General features: G+C 41.3%; 1 protein-coding gene across 1 annotated transcript in view; it reads left to right on the top strand.

The window, feature by feature from the left end:
* Positions 1-1,086: 1,086 nt before the first annotated feature.
* Positions 1,087-14,041, top strand: part of SPTLC1 (serine palmitoyltransferase long chain base subunit 1) — a 39,728-nt gene continuing 26,773 nt past the window's right edge. Inside the window, exons 1-3 of the mRNA XM_076362068.1 lie at positions 1,087-1,160; positions 3,743-3,850; positions 12,656-12,750. Of these exons, the coding sequence (XP_076218183.1) occupies positions 1,095-1,160; positions 3,743-3,850; positions 12,656-12,750 (269 nt within the window). The 5' untranslated portion in view covers positions 1,087-1,094. The remainder of the gene's footprint in view (positions 1,161-3,742; positions 3,851-12,655; positions 12,751-14,041) is intronic.

Below are 14,041 nucleotides of genomic sequence, written 5' to 3'. Positions count from 1 at the left end.
AACATCTCCTTTAGCAGGAATGTCCTTTGTTCCCTTTCCATCAAGTGCTACCTCACTTCCTAAGCAAACTTCTTGCCAGCTCCCCCTCCTCTCCACTGCCTTTTAGGCAGTCAATCTAGTCCTGCGCAGCTGTGCACAGGGACACAGTCACCTCCCCACACTCAGGTGCATCTGTGCAAGGTCTTCACCATTAGTCTTTTTCTTCACAGGGTTTCTCTCTCCTCAACAATGTTCAGCTTTTATGGCTGCTCACTTTGGCAAGACTCTTAAAGCTGTCATTTCTCTTCTTATTTGAATTTACTTATTATTTCCACTAAACTCTGGTTTTGCTTTTGCCGTTCAATTCATTAGCCAAGCATCTGAACAACTGTTTCTTACAACAACAAAGTCACCAGTTACAGGTACAGAGGCAGCAAGCCTCACATGCATTGATGAGGTACCAAAGCACAGGATCTGCCCCTCGGCCGATTCCAGCCTGGGACGGCGTGGGGCTGAAGAAGCCTCTGAGTGTGGAGAATGCGGCACCAAGATTACGCCAGCATGTTCAAAAACAGGACCGGGTTTGAAACGCAGTGAAGAACTACACACCAAGGCATCCAAGTTCTTCTTATGCAAGTTCATCTTATAGCTGATTTCATTTATTTAACACTGAAGAGCGCATCTTCCCAGTCCTGCCTCTCTCCCTGATCAGGGCCGCCAGAGAAAACAGTGGTTTGTGATGGCGACGACAGGGAGCAGCAACCATAAAGTTATCCACGGAGGAGCAGGGGGCAGCCACACGCACCGCCAGAAAAAGCGTTTATTTATAAACCACCACTACAGAATTTAAGAAAAGCGGCTCCAAGCCCGTGCCCTCCTTGGCAACGCCAGGCCGCCACCCAGCACCCCCGGCCGCTGCTAGGGGCACGGGACTGCACGGGACGGCCCAGCCCGACCCCGACCGTCAACGGGCCCCGCCGCCGCCTGCCCTGCCCCCGCCGGGCCGGAATGGGCGCTCTTTCGCGGCCGGGGCCCGCCCCTCCGTCCCTGACGCCGGCGTACGGCGGCGGCGACGCCCGGGCGGGCCGCGGAGGCGGAAGCGGTCAGGCGCGGCGATGGCGGCGGCGGCGGGAATGGGGCAGCAGTGGGTGTTGGTGGAGATGGTGCAGGCCTTCTACGAGGTGCGGTCTGAGGCGCGGGTCCGGGGTGCTGTCCGACCGCCAGCGCGGGGCGGCTGGGGGAGGGCCGGGCGGCTGGCACCCGCCGCCGGCACTGGGGGGGTGGGTGTGCCGAAGGGATCCCGCCGCCGCCGGGCCGAGCCGAGCCGAGCCGCGTCAAGGCGGACGGGGCCCCCGGGCGCCCCGTGTCTGTCGGAGCTTGGGTGATGGTTGTGAGGGCGCCCTGTCCCTGGGCCGCTGATTTCGGGTGGAGGGAGCGGGAAGGTAAAGCCGGGCCTGCCCCGGTGCTGGTAGCCGGTGAGCCTAGCTCGGTGGCGGGGGGAGGGTGGTGGCTCGCAGGGTGGTGCTGTGTCTTACCTGCGTCGCATCGGGAGCTGGCTGTGGATCGGTGCCGCCTGTGTAAGACTGCGCTCGCAAAGTTGTGAATATATGTATGTGCACCGTATTTATATATTGAAAAAATAGATGCACGCACTTAATGTTTTTCTCTATTTAAGTTTATAAAGCTACATTTAAGGTGTATACCAGAGCATTAAACCGTAATAAGATTCACCGTGTTCTTTGAGTATAAGGTCACGGTTTGTAGCTTACAAGTGTTATTTTACAAAGGAAGAAACAACTTTTAAATGTTTATGCTTGAGTTCTCTCCTGGAGGGGATCAGCATGGCATGTTTGTATCCAGGCTTTGTTTCATGATATTAAAAAGGATGTCCTGATGATAGGTGGTGTTCTTGTATCAACAGTCTGTTTCCCTCCCTTCCTTTGGCAAAGGTTGGTAACGTTTTAAGAATCTATGCTAGGGTTTGCAGTACAAATATAGAAGTGCTTAGCTACTGAAGATGGTAGCACAGTCTAGTACACTGAATTCAGGATAACTGTATGTCGTGGTTTAACCTCAGTCAGCAACTGAGCACCATGCAGCCGCTCGCTCACTCTCCCCCCCCCGCGGTGGGATGGGGGAGACAATCAGAACAGTAAAAGTGAGAAAACTCGTGGGTTGAGAGAAAAACAATTTAATAATTGAAATAGAATAAAATAATAATAATATACAAAGCAAGTGATGCACAATGCAGTTGCTCACCACCCGCCGACCGATGCCCAGCCAGTCCCTGAGCAGCGGCCCCCCCGGCCAGCTTTCCCCAGTTTAGGTACTGAGCATGACGTCACATGGTATGGAATGTCCCTTTGGCCAGTTTGGGTCAGCTGTCCTGGCTGTGCCCCCTCCCAGCTTCTTGTGCAGCCCAGCCTTCTCAGTCGGTAGAGCATGGGAAGCTGAAAAGTCCTTGACTAGTGTAAGCACTACCTAGCAACAACTAAAACATCGGTGTGTTACCAACATTGTTCTCCTCCTAAATCCAAAACACAGCACTGTACCAGCTACTAGGAAGGAAGTTAACTCTATTCCAACCGAAACCAGGACACTGTAGGCACTGAAAAGCATGGGGAAGTAGTTTGTGTGGACCTCTACTGCTACTATATTATGTGTTCTTTAGATGTCATGGTGTACATATGTATTCTTAATATGTTTGGTGAACTGAAAAGTACTCTGCAAATTATAAATTCATTATTTGCAGTCTGATATGCCATAGGACTCCTTACTGGTTTTAAAAAGTTGTGTTCAATTTCCTTTAGTTTCTGGTTGTGTGGTGCATTCTGCTTCCTTTGTTGGCAGGTCAGATCCCACCAGAAAATGTTGATGTGTGGGAGCTCTTCCACTGAGTTCAAGAAGCAGTGCACTAGTGTGTGTGCACTTTGAGTCTTTTAAAAATGGTAGACATCCACAGTGTAGACAGGAACCTTTCTGAAATGGAATAACTAAATCCCATCATTAAAACTAGGTGTCAAATGCTTGATTGCATAACTCCGCATCTACTTTAAACTAGCTCTGCTGCCAGAGGAAACTGACTTTCCTCCCTCCAAGCACCCAAAGAGGCTAACTTCAACTTGGATCAACTCTCTGTTCTGGTTTGCTGTATATATTCCTAAATATTGTGTCCACACAAGAGAGCAAACGGCACAGGGACAAAACTGCTTCTGGTGACTGTGTTGGGTTATACCTGCTCAAAGTGCCTGTGAAACTAACAAAAATGGGCTGTAAGTACAGGATTAGGTTTCTTTGTAAATAGTAGTAGCTGTCGCTGCTGGTGGACTGTAAGTTATAAGAATGCAGGGTTGAAGTGGGTGTGTATAGATGACATAGACCTTCAAGCTCTCAGGATACTTCTGCTTGTTGTGAAAGCTTTCTGCCTTCACAGATACTGGTGCAACCGGTACGCCTTATCTGCCTTTGCTCTCAATATTCAACTTACATGCATGTGTGGAACTGAAACCACTTATCAATTTAGAGTGTGCCTTGTTTATTAACAACAGAATAAATCCATTCAAACTCAGGTTAACAGCTACAAGTAGTAGTTGCAAAGCAATCTACTTTCATATAACTATAATTTTTACTGATATAGAAATACATATCAGCTGATGATGAGCTTTGTGGTTTTTTTCTGATTGTACTAGTAGAGACAAAACTGTTGCATAGTGTCACACTGATTCAAATAGAATTCTGTGTAGACTTGTGCTTTTATTTTCAGGCTCCTGCTTACCATCTCATTTTGGAAGGAATTCTAATTCTATGGATAATCAGACTTCTTTTCTCCAAGACATATAAGCTTCAAGAGCGATCTGATCTAACACCTAAGGTATGGTGGAAAAATATTTTTCTTTAGAGAAACAGTTTATAGCTATTGATATATTTGGCTGTTGAACCACTGCTGCATCACAAATTGTGCTGGTTTTTCTTAGGATTTCAAAGGGTAAGCTTACTTTGGACTAAGAAACTGCTTATTGCTTAGATGCTTCAGTTCGTGCTTTTAAAGTAGCACTGTGTTTGAGAGTGGGAAATGTAAAAGAACTGATGTGACTGTGACTGCTATGCTATGAAAAGCTGGCATTAGCTCTACTCAATGGATGGCTTTTTTTTAAAAATGGAAGCTATACTAAAAAAACCCACCAAACAAAATGAACTATAAGAGTGTAGAGAGTAGGAAAATGATCAGTCTGTACATGTGATATCTGTGAGTAATAACTCTTGAGAGTTTACAGTGTTAAGTGGGTTCCAGAAAACTGTAGTTTAGCGGCAATTTTCTTCTTTTGCAAAGTAGTTGTCTCAAAAAAACCCCCCAAGCTGTAATTGTTTGTGAAGTCTGGAATTTCTTCCTGACTTTGGGCTGGAGACTATCAGGAATGAGTAGAGTTTCTTTTGGAGATCTCCCTGGACTAGTTTGTCTGAGACATGGTCTGTAATTGGGCTTGCTGCATAATGTCAGAGGATGCCATTGGATATATTCAAAGGATGATTGGATGCACTCTCTGAATGTGAAAATAGTGAGGTGAACAAGGATGCACTCATCTTTCTCAGTCAAAGATGAACTATAGCGATGTGTTGCAATGTGACAACCAACATGTGTATGTGAGGGGTTGATCTGAACGGTCTGAAGTCCCGTATAACAAAAAAGCTTCGTTTGCTAGAGCTTCAGAGGAATGGTATCCTTTATGAATGGGATAAAACACTGGAATTTCTTCGTGGTATTAAGAAAGGTTTGTGAAACAGATTTATGGGTATTTTACCTTGTCATTCCCATCTATATAATGCGCTTGCATGCTTTTTGATCTTGTTCTTGCTAAGGATGCATGTGATGCATGTGGGCTCGGTGTAATGCATCAGTGAACAGGATGCAGGGACTATAGGCTCAAGGCTGTAAATGTGAGCAAATCTGCAGGCAGTGTCCTCTTTTGGGGAGTACTTACTAAACGAGCGTGGAGTATTCTAGGGAAAACTTTAGCATGTATTTATTGGAGGCAAGAAGTGAACTGAGCAAGAATCAAGAAAGGCCAGTTCAGTTTTGTGCTTGGAAGGGTTTGAGTTGATCCTGGGATTCTTGAAGTTTGCCACCTTTAATAAGTATACAGAGGAGGGGGTGAACGCCAAGTGAAGTCCAGTGTGGTGAAGCACTGAATGTTTAGATCATCTAGGAAGACATGCTGCAGCTTTAAAGTAGCCCCTGATTGTCCATTCAGAACTGTGATAGTTCATTTAGTAGAGTTTTCCTGTATCAGATGGTTTTGATCTCTGGTATTTTGGAGGATAACTTTTTTTCTTTTGAAAGATTCATTCTCTCTGCAGTAGATGGTGGGAAAAGGCTCTTTCCTACTCTTGCATTAACTGGTGACCTCAAAAAGCTGAAACCTATCTCTTCCTTATAGAGTAAGGATTACACTCAGATATTTCTATGTGCATCTTGAATGTTAACATCCAGTTGCAGGTGATCTCCTTCATTCACTGACAGGCCATTTTGCTGAAGCTGAGGTGTTTAAGAAAGTGCTCAGACAAATCTGGAACAGTGGTATGCGGGGAAGAAAATTGTTCTGTCTCTCTGGGGGCAATGAGCAACTGGGAGGTTGCATGTGTGGCTGGTCTGCTGCAGCTCAGTGGAAGCAGGGTTTTAGAAGGGTGTCAAAAGGGTGAAAAACATTTGGAAATGGCTCATGCTTAGTAACAATCCTACTTTTGCAGGATGACAATAGTAAAGTTCACTGGCAGGACAGCAGTAACAGGCTTTCTGAAGAATAGAAGCAGGCAAATATGTTATTGCTGTGATACTTTTGATGACATTTATACAAACTTTACTGAGCTTGAGGGTTGGAAAAAAATGTGAATACTAGCAAAAATCCAAAGTGATCAAGAATTGCATTTTATAGATACTGGATACATTGATTCACAGTTGCAAGGCACAGAAGAAAAAAATTGACAGAGTGCTAAGAGCTGTTTTACAGCAAAGGGATTGACTTGAAATGTTAAAGACATCAACACCTCTAGCTTTCTGTTACCCGTATCTTGATGGCAAAAAGAATAGTACGGCGGAATGCTCTTTGGTCTGATGGTATGTTCAGGTTGGCTGATGATGAAGGAGATTTAAGTTAGTCTAGTTGGCTTTACCATTGACCTCTGAAGATGGAAGCAGTGTTTTCCTTAGGAAGAACTGTATTTGGAAGGGAATATCTTGTCTACAGGTAGACAACAGTATAGTGAAAGTGTGAATAAGTCTACTACAGTTGGAGGACTTAAGCAGACTGATACATCAGGGGGGTGGAGTGATTTCGCCTCTTTTTCTACAGTGTAGGTAATTGCTGTGAAAAGAGCTCATTTATTTTGTGTGGGGGAATAGCTGTGAGGGGAAAAAAACCTCCCCCTTAATCTTCACTAAAAATCCACAGATAGTTGACACTGTTCTGTGTTATGGGTTAACCCCAGGAGGCAGCTAAGCACTGCACAGCTGCTGGCTCACTTTCTCCCCCACCCCCAGTGGGACAGGAGAAGAGGAAAGGAAGAAGAAAAGCAAGAAAACCTGTGAGTGAAGATAAAATTGTTTAATAAGCAAAGGAGAAGTGGAAGAAGAGACAAACAAGACAAGTGATGCGAAGGCAATCGCTCACCACCTCCCATGGGTGGACCAATACCCAGCCAGCTCCCGAGCAAAAGATGGCTAATTTCCCTAAACCCCCTCTTTTCCCTTTTATTGCTGAGCATGACGTTATATGGTATGGAATATCTGGTTAGTTTGGGTCATCTGCCTGGTTGCGTCCCCTCCCAACTTCTTGTGCACCCCTCAATCTATTCACTGTGGGGGCAGAGTGAGAAACAGAAGGCCTTGACACTGTGCAAACACTGTTCAGCAAGAGCTCCATTAGTGTGTTATCAGCATTGTTTTGGTCACAGATCACTATATGTAGTATCAAAACACAGCGCTATACGAGCTGCTATGAAGAAAATTAACGCCATCCCAGCCAGACCCAGTACAGTCTGTTTCATACAATATGGGATCCCACACAGCCAGGTGCTTCTGTGTGTGTGTTGAGCTGCGTGTAGCAACATGCTAGCTGTTCAGCAAGGAGACTGCTGATTTGCCTTCTGATTTGTTCTGGTTTGATTCATGCTGTGGTGTCCGGTCTTTCACATACCAGGAAGAAATATTAGGTTGCTCAGGTACAGGTGCTGGAGATAGGCCAGCTCAGGTGGTGGAGCTCAGACTACCTTTATGTCAGCCACTCATGTAATGATACTTGGAGTTTCTCTGTGAATTATTGTTGGGGATGCTGCCAGAGCAGAGCTGGCTCCGTGTAATAAATATTACTGAAGAATACCACTGTTGCACGGCCATCTTAATGTGATCTGTCAGGACCAGTCTGCCCTGGCGAACCAGGGCAACCTAGTCCACTTAGGAGTCGCGCTTCTAGAACAGTGAAGAAATCCACCGCGAAGGTGGCTTCTGGGTTTAGTCAAATGTGTAGCAAGAGTACTACAAAATCCAGTGCAGGAATCAGCTTTCAACTGACTGTCTGTCAGCCTTTAATAACAGTGTTTGTAGGTATGCCTATTGGTTCTCTTCCAACATAATGAAATCTCCCAAATCATTAAAAAGGTGGAGTACTTCTCTGTGACTATAAGTTCCTGATAGTTTGGAATTTTCAGAAGTACAAATAAAGTCTGTTGCCAGACAGGGTGCTAGACATAGACATTCTTGTTGGCTTTTCACCCAGAATAAAATCTATAGAAAAGTGGCAAAGTGCCACTGAGGACTGGAGTGGGCTGTGGGAGATTGCATGGCATCATTTATCTACAAGCTCTCCAGCGAACAACCATTTGACCATTTGTGTGAAAGGAAGGTGCCCTCCAGGTGTATGTGTCTTTCACTCTGCAGTAAATGATACTGAGCTTTTCTCTCAAAATCTCTGAAGTCCTATTAGGAGCCACACCTTACCATTTGTGGATGGGAGGAATAGTTCTTTTCTTTGGTTTTAGAATTTTCACTGCAGTAGTAGCACGGGAACAGTTTTATTAGAGTGATACTAGTCAGGAGGCTGGAAAGTTCCTGTCAGCGACAAATGTTTAATGCATGGCTGAGAAATACTGTAGGCCACAAGAGCTCTCTCTTGCAGGAACAGCATTCAGAGATTGATCAGATGTTATTCTACAGGGAAGAGCAGATGTAGTCTGTTCTTGTAAAGGTTTTCAGTCATTGTGAGCCAAGACTCCCTATGTAGGTAAAGATTCTCTAAAGTATTAGCATAGTTTGAAAGAGAGAAGTTTCTAACTAGCATGCCTGTTGTTTGTGCCAATTTATGCCATGCTGATACATGATTCTGTACATGCTGTGAAATTAAAGATCTGTTATTGAGGACCAGCAAATAAAAAAATATTACTAATCTTTGGATATTGACACAGATGCATGTATGACACTGTTTCAAAACACTAGTGCTAGCTAAGAACCGTCTTCATGAACGTAATCGCTACCTTTTCTTAAAAACCAGTGTCAACAAGGCAACTGATTTAAATAATTTGCATTGGATGTGTTTACACTCAAGTATTTCTCTTACCCAAGGTATCTGGCATTTACAAAGTAGAACCCACAACCAACAAAATACAACCACCCAAACCCATTTCATTTATATATGTGTGTGTATATTTAGATAAATATATTTAAAATGTTTATATATACACACAAATGTATAAATGTGTATATTATAATTTATAAAATATACTTATAAACATTTTATAGGTTATATTTTTGTGTGTATTGTATATTAGTCATAAAAATAGAATATACATTTTATATTTATATTTTATTTAACATTATAAATTAAAAAGAATTCTAAAAGGGAAAGAGATGAGTTCACTTACATTACAGCCCGAGAGAGTGGAAATTGAAAGTTTTGAGTTCATCTTTTCATCAAGTGGATATTTTCAGTACAGTGAACTGAGGAGAAATAAGTGAATCAACTATATATTAAGGATGTTACATAGTGAATTAAAATCTGGTTTCTCTATATGTTTGAAAATTAACATTTTTATTCTTGATATTGGTCTGAAATTTGGTGCCTACTTAGGAGGTAGAAGATAAAAGTGCTGTTCTGAATGTGGGGTCACTGCATGAAAGCCTGCTTCTGCTCTTTTTGGTCAGAGGGAGATGGTCATGTTTACCCTGAAACGTCAGCAGGCCAGGCCAGCGTACTGAGGTATTTGGTGAATGGAAGGAGGGAGGGGTATGGACTGTCCCATCTGCAGTGTGGATGACCATTTTAGATTGAGATTGTTACTCACTTTACTCACCAGTATCTCCAATCCCCCACCATAATAAAGGAACTTCTATCACAGAAGCTTTTGGTAGACTACTACCTGCGCTAAGTACATGTGGAAACAGAAGACATAAGACGTGAAGATGCAATTGTTTGTTGTTTATGTTCCTTATGTCCATCAAAAAGCAAACGTCATGTAACGGATGAGGAGAATGAATGTGAGCTAGAATTAGTGAAACAGTGTTGTTTGAAATGAGGATTAGTCTTCTGTGTATTTTATTTTGTATTAAGAAAAAAATCAGGGTATTGCCACATCTCACCTGTGGCTTGTCACCTATGCTGTTAGTTTGTGTGCTGCAAATATTTCAAAGGGAAGAATGGAAACTTCTTACAACTTAGTATGAATGGGGGAGAGAACTACAATTAGGAATTGCTCATTATCTTTATGTTCACAGATCTCAACTGCAATTGTACTATGCTAATTTATTGTAGTTACAGTGTCCTTCTATAAATACTATTTTTCTTTCTAATAGACTCCACGGCAAAAAGATTTTAATTGAATTTGTGTATCAGTTGCTACGCTGCTTGGTGACATTTTGTACCTTTAGTTCAAAGAATTAGACTTAAATGAAGAAGCTAAGTACATGCTTGTACAGCTTTAATTCTGCCCTCTTTGAAGAAAAGGTATGTTATGTTGCCTGCTCTGCCTTTGAACTATGTTGTATGAAAGCTGTTCAAATGTTCTTTGCGTTCAGGTCTTAAACAGAAGAAACACCATCCTTCCTAAGTCATTCCCCTTTAGGCATTTGATATCATCTAATGCTTTTCTTAGTTATCCTTCCATAACTGACGGGCTGCACCACTTCTCACCTGATTTATTCTGCTTCTTAATTAAAGCAAAAAACAACAACCACCAAAACAAAAAAACCCGCGACCCTGTGCTCTAAAATGAACGTAGAACTGTTGATGCAAGCTACACTGTACATCAGGGATTTGGAGTCTTTCGACACCAACTGTTGTAGGAGCAGAGTGAAGGCTGCATGAGCATACATCCTGCTTCCTGGTTTTCAGGAGTCTTTTTGAACTCTTGTGAAAAGGTATAAGATACTGCTGGGCAACTGTAACTCAAGTTATGGTTTCCCAGTAGCACCAGCCAATCTAGGTTGGGACTACTTTGTTGTGGGATCTAGTTTAGCTATATATCCATCCTGCTTTTGCCAAGTTAGTTTTCATCTGGATCATTTTTCTGAACAAGGTTATTGTCTGGTTTTGGAACTGCCTATGCCAACACAAGGAACAGGAATGGATTTGTGGCTGGGAGAGGGCTGTGCTGTAGCAGCGGCTGGCTTGCAGTGCTGTGGGTCAGCACACTTAGTGTTAAATTCCATCTTCGATTCCCCCCCCCCCCCCCCAAATAGCAATATAGGGATGTGCACTAGTACCTGTTCTGAGACGAGGATGGAATTGCCACTCTCTGTCTTGGATCAATGGAGTTTAGCATACAAGGTTATGGTTGTGGTTCCAATCTGAGGTTAACCTGAGTTTGGGTACTACTTTTCCACCGTTTTGTTACTGTGTTGCCTGTTAATCTTTAAAGAGTGTAGTATATGGTAATCTTCTCCCATACGGTTCTTGAGGTATTTGCTGAGTCATGTCAAACATGAGGTTTGATAATAGAATGCAGTAATGAATAGTAGTCAATAGTATTTACACACAGCTTAATTTATTATTGTTCTGTTCTCTGGTGCTCAGTTATCTGTTTGGATTTTTTTAATTGAAGCATTAAAATCTGCTATTTGACATGCTATGAATGGCACTAGTACAGGGTAAATTAATAAAACCCCCTATTTTAATGCTTTCCTTAATATGTGGAACAGCATTTCAACGCATACACAACTGCGTGCAAGGCTCCAGCTGGGGTCTGTCCTATGGTGGCTAAAGAAACTAAGCACTTTTTCTGACATAAGTGTAGCCACTTCAAAATATTGAATATATTCGATTCTGTTGCACATATTAATGGCATTTTATTTCCTTTAAAATATATGCCCCATGGGTTAAATTTCACTAAGAAATCTAACACAAAAAAGTTAAATAAAAAGGTATTTAAAGTACATCTGCAAAATATTAGAAACACAAGTGAGTATACTCACATAAAAAGGATCTTTTCTGAAATACAGGCCTATTGAAATTTCCATTTATGTTTTGAAATAGACCTTTGTGGAGCTCCTGGGATATTAATTAATACTCTGGAAATACCTAGAAACAAAGTTATTCATTAGCTTAGTAAAAGGAAAGTGATGAAAGTATAGGAGACTAATTGTATTGTTGCATGTAGTTTCCTTTTGATTTTTTCATATCTTAATTTGTTTTTGTACTTCGAAGGCTTTGAAAGGTGTATTTGGAAAAAATAAAAATGGAAAAAGATATTGCTGTGGTGTTTTCAAAAATCGATTGCAGAATTTATATTTTGGTATTGAAATAAGTAGCCTTAAATATTCTACTGCTTTTTGAAATAATAGAGAAATAGAAACCGATTGTAGTCATACCATTCGAAGTTAGTGTGTTAACAAATATGTTATCAGGTGTGTCTTGCTGTACTAGTAAATAATCCTCCAGGAAAGTTCTGCCTTCATGGTATGAAGGATGATTTTGGTTGATGATTTTGGATGATTTTTGGAATATTTGCCTGAGTGGTTGCTAATTTATGTGGAACTAGTCTAATGCACCTGTTATGCTGGTCCACTGCATGTCCTTTGGAAAATCAGCTAACTAACGTTTTCCAAACCACTTTGAAAATGAATGTGCGTTCAGTATTCCTCTATGGTTAGGTGGGGGATACAAGGTTTAGTAGTTGCTGTTACCATTTCTTGAGCATTTGGCAGTTTTTCTCCATTGTGTCCTGCTCACTTACGTGTTTTTTGTAAGTATTTTAATGCCACAGTTGTTTGAACAGCACTGTTGAAGACTTGAGAATGTAAAGTGAGGCAATTAATATTCAATTATTATGTAATTTGTATTCAATTACACAAACTGTAGAGGAGGATTTTCATAATTAATAGATTGAATGAAACAATATTGATTAAAATTTGTCAGGGACACCAAGTTAGTATCTCTTCTCTTGATTATCATATCATGACATCTTTAATGCACAGGCACAACTGGGCTGTCTTTCTTAACATCTCCTTCCCTTTGAAGAATTCAGAACCCCTCAGTTGAACATAATGAGGTAATATCAATTCTAAGTGTCTCAGAAAGCTGACACATATTAGCATACATCATTTCTCGTACAACTATTACCAGCTGTTTATTAGTGCATAATATCTTTTCTAATGGAAATCCTTTTTGAGCAGTATTTCTTTTCTCCTGTTCAGGAAAAAGAAGAGTTGATTGAAGAATGGCAGCCAGAGCCTCTTGTACCTCCTGTACCAAAAGATCACCCAGCTCTTAACTACAACATTGTTTCAGGGTAAATGTAAACAAGACAAATTCTGGTTTTTATTTCAACTCAAATACTTGATGTCCAACTAAGCATTTCCACATCCTTAAAACCTTTTATAAATGAATTGCATTTTTAGATAGCAGAACTGAATTTGCCACTGAAGAGATGGTCTTGGTTTTTCAACATTATCAAGAATATCTTATTAAGAAAATCTTTATTAATTTAAATGTTGTAATTATTATTATTTTTTTTTAAATATTGGGGGTAGGGGGAGGGACACTTTATCTTTGCCTTCATTGTGGGTCTGTATTGTTTGATAGTAATTTGTTTCATTTTTCTGAATATGTAGACTTAGACCTCCAAAAGTGGTTACCACCTTCTGTGTAGGGGTTGGGGGAAACCATGTCATGACAAATCACTTCAGAAGAAACTGATTTTGTGGCTAGCCACTTGGCACTTTATGAAAAGTTGTTCCTCTTTGGACAATCAGAAGTGGAGATGCTTGATGGTGAAGTTGTTTTGTGAGGAAATTATGGCTCAGCATTACTTTCTTGTAATGTTACGAGGCTTTTAAAATGTGTGCTGACTTAAGCAAGAATCACAGTATTTCAGAAATTGCTTTGAAATTTCTTTCACAAACTTCAGATTTGTTTATGTCAGTAACTTTTACAATATAAGCATTCTTAATATCCTTCTAGTGACACTAATAATTTAAAATAATGTAGTGACAGAACACAATTATTTACTGTCACAGGGAGATGCATTTTTGATTGTTCTGCCACCACAGAAAAGTCTGCCTTAGAAAAGGGATGCTTATTTTAATCAACTGTGATGTGAATAATCCTAATGTTATTGTTCAGAATTTTGAAACAAGCAGTACTGTGGAGTTAAAGGAAGTGTTGGATGTTTAAAAAAAATCTGAACAAATATATCTTTCAGATTGATTCATAAATTGTTTGAATTATTTAGACCTTTGCAGTGCTTACAGCTAGGGAAGGTATTGTGACAGAATGTTAATGTGTAGTGGCTGTTAAACTTAATAGTGGCTATGGGGAAAACTTGGCATTTGTCTTGTAAGATTTAAAATGCCAGCTAACTACCTTCCCTTGAGTTGCTGAGGGAACTGGCACATGAAGTTGCTAAGCACTATCCATCATATCTGAGAAGTTGTGGCTGTCTGGTGAAGTTTCCAGTGACTGGAAAAGGGGAAACACAACCTCTATTTTTAAAAAGGGAAAAAAGGAAGACCTGGGGAACTACAGGCCAGTCCGTCTCACCTCTGTGCCCAGCAAGATCATGGAGCAGATCCTCCTGGAGA

Source organism: Aptenodytes patagonicus, chromosome Z (genome assembly GCF_965638725.1).
Source record: "Aptenodytes patagonicus chromosome Z, bAptPat1.pri.cur, whole genome shotgun sequence".
In the NCBI taxonomy this organism is placed as follows: domain Eukaryota; kingdom Metazoa; phylum Chordata; class Aves; order Sphenisciformes; family Spheniscidae; genus Aptenodytes; species Aptenodytes patagonicus.
Note: the sequence above shows the minus strand (reverse complement) of the source record. Positions and strands in the feature narration are given on the sequence as shown.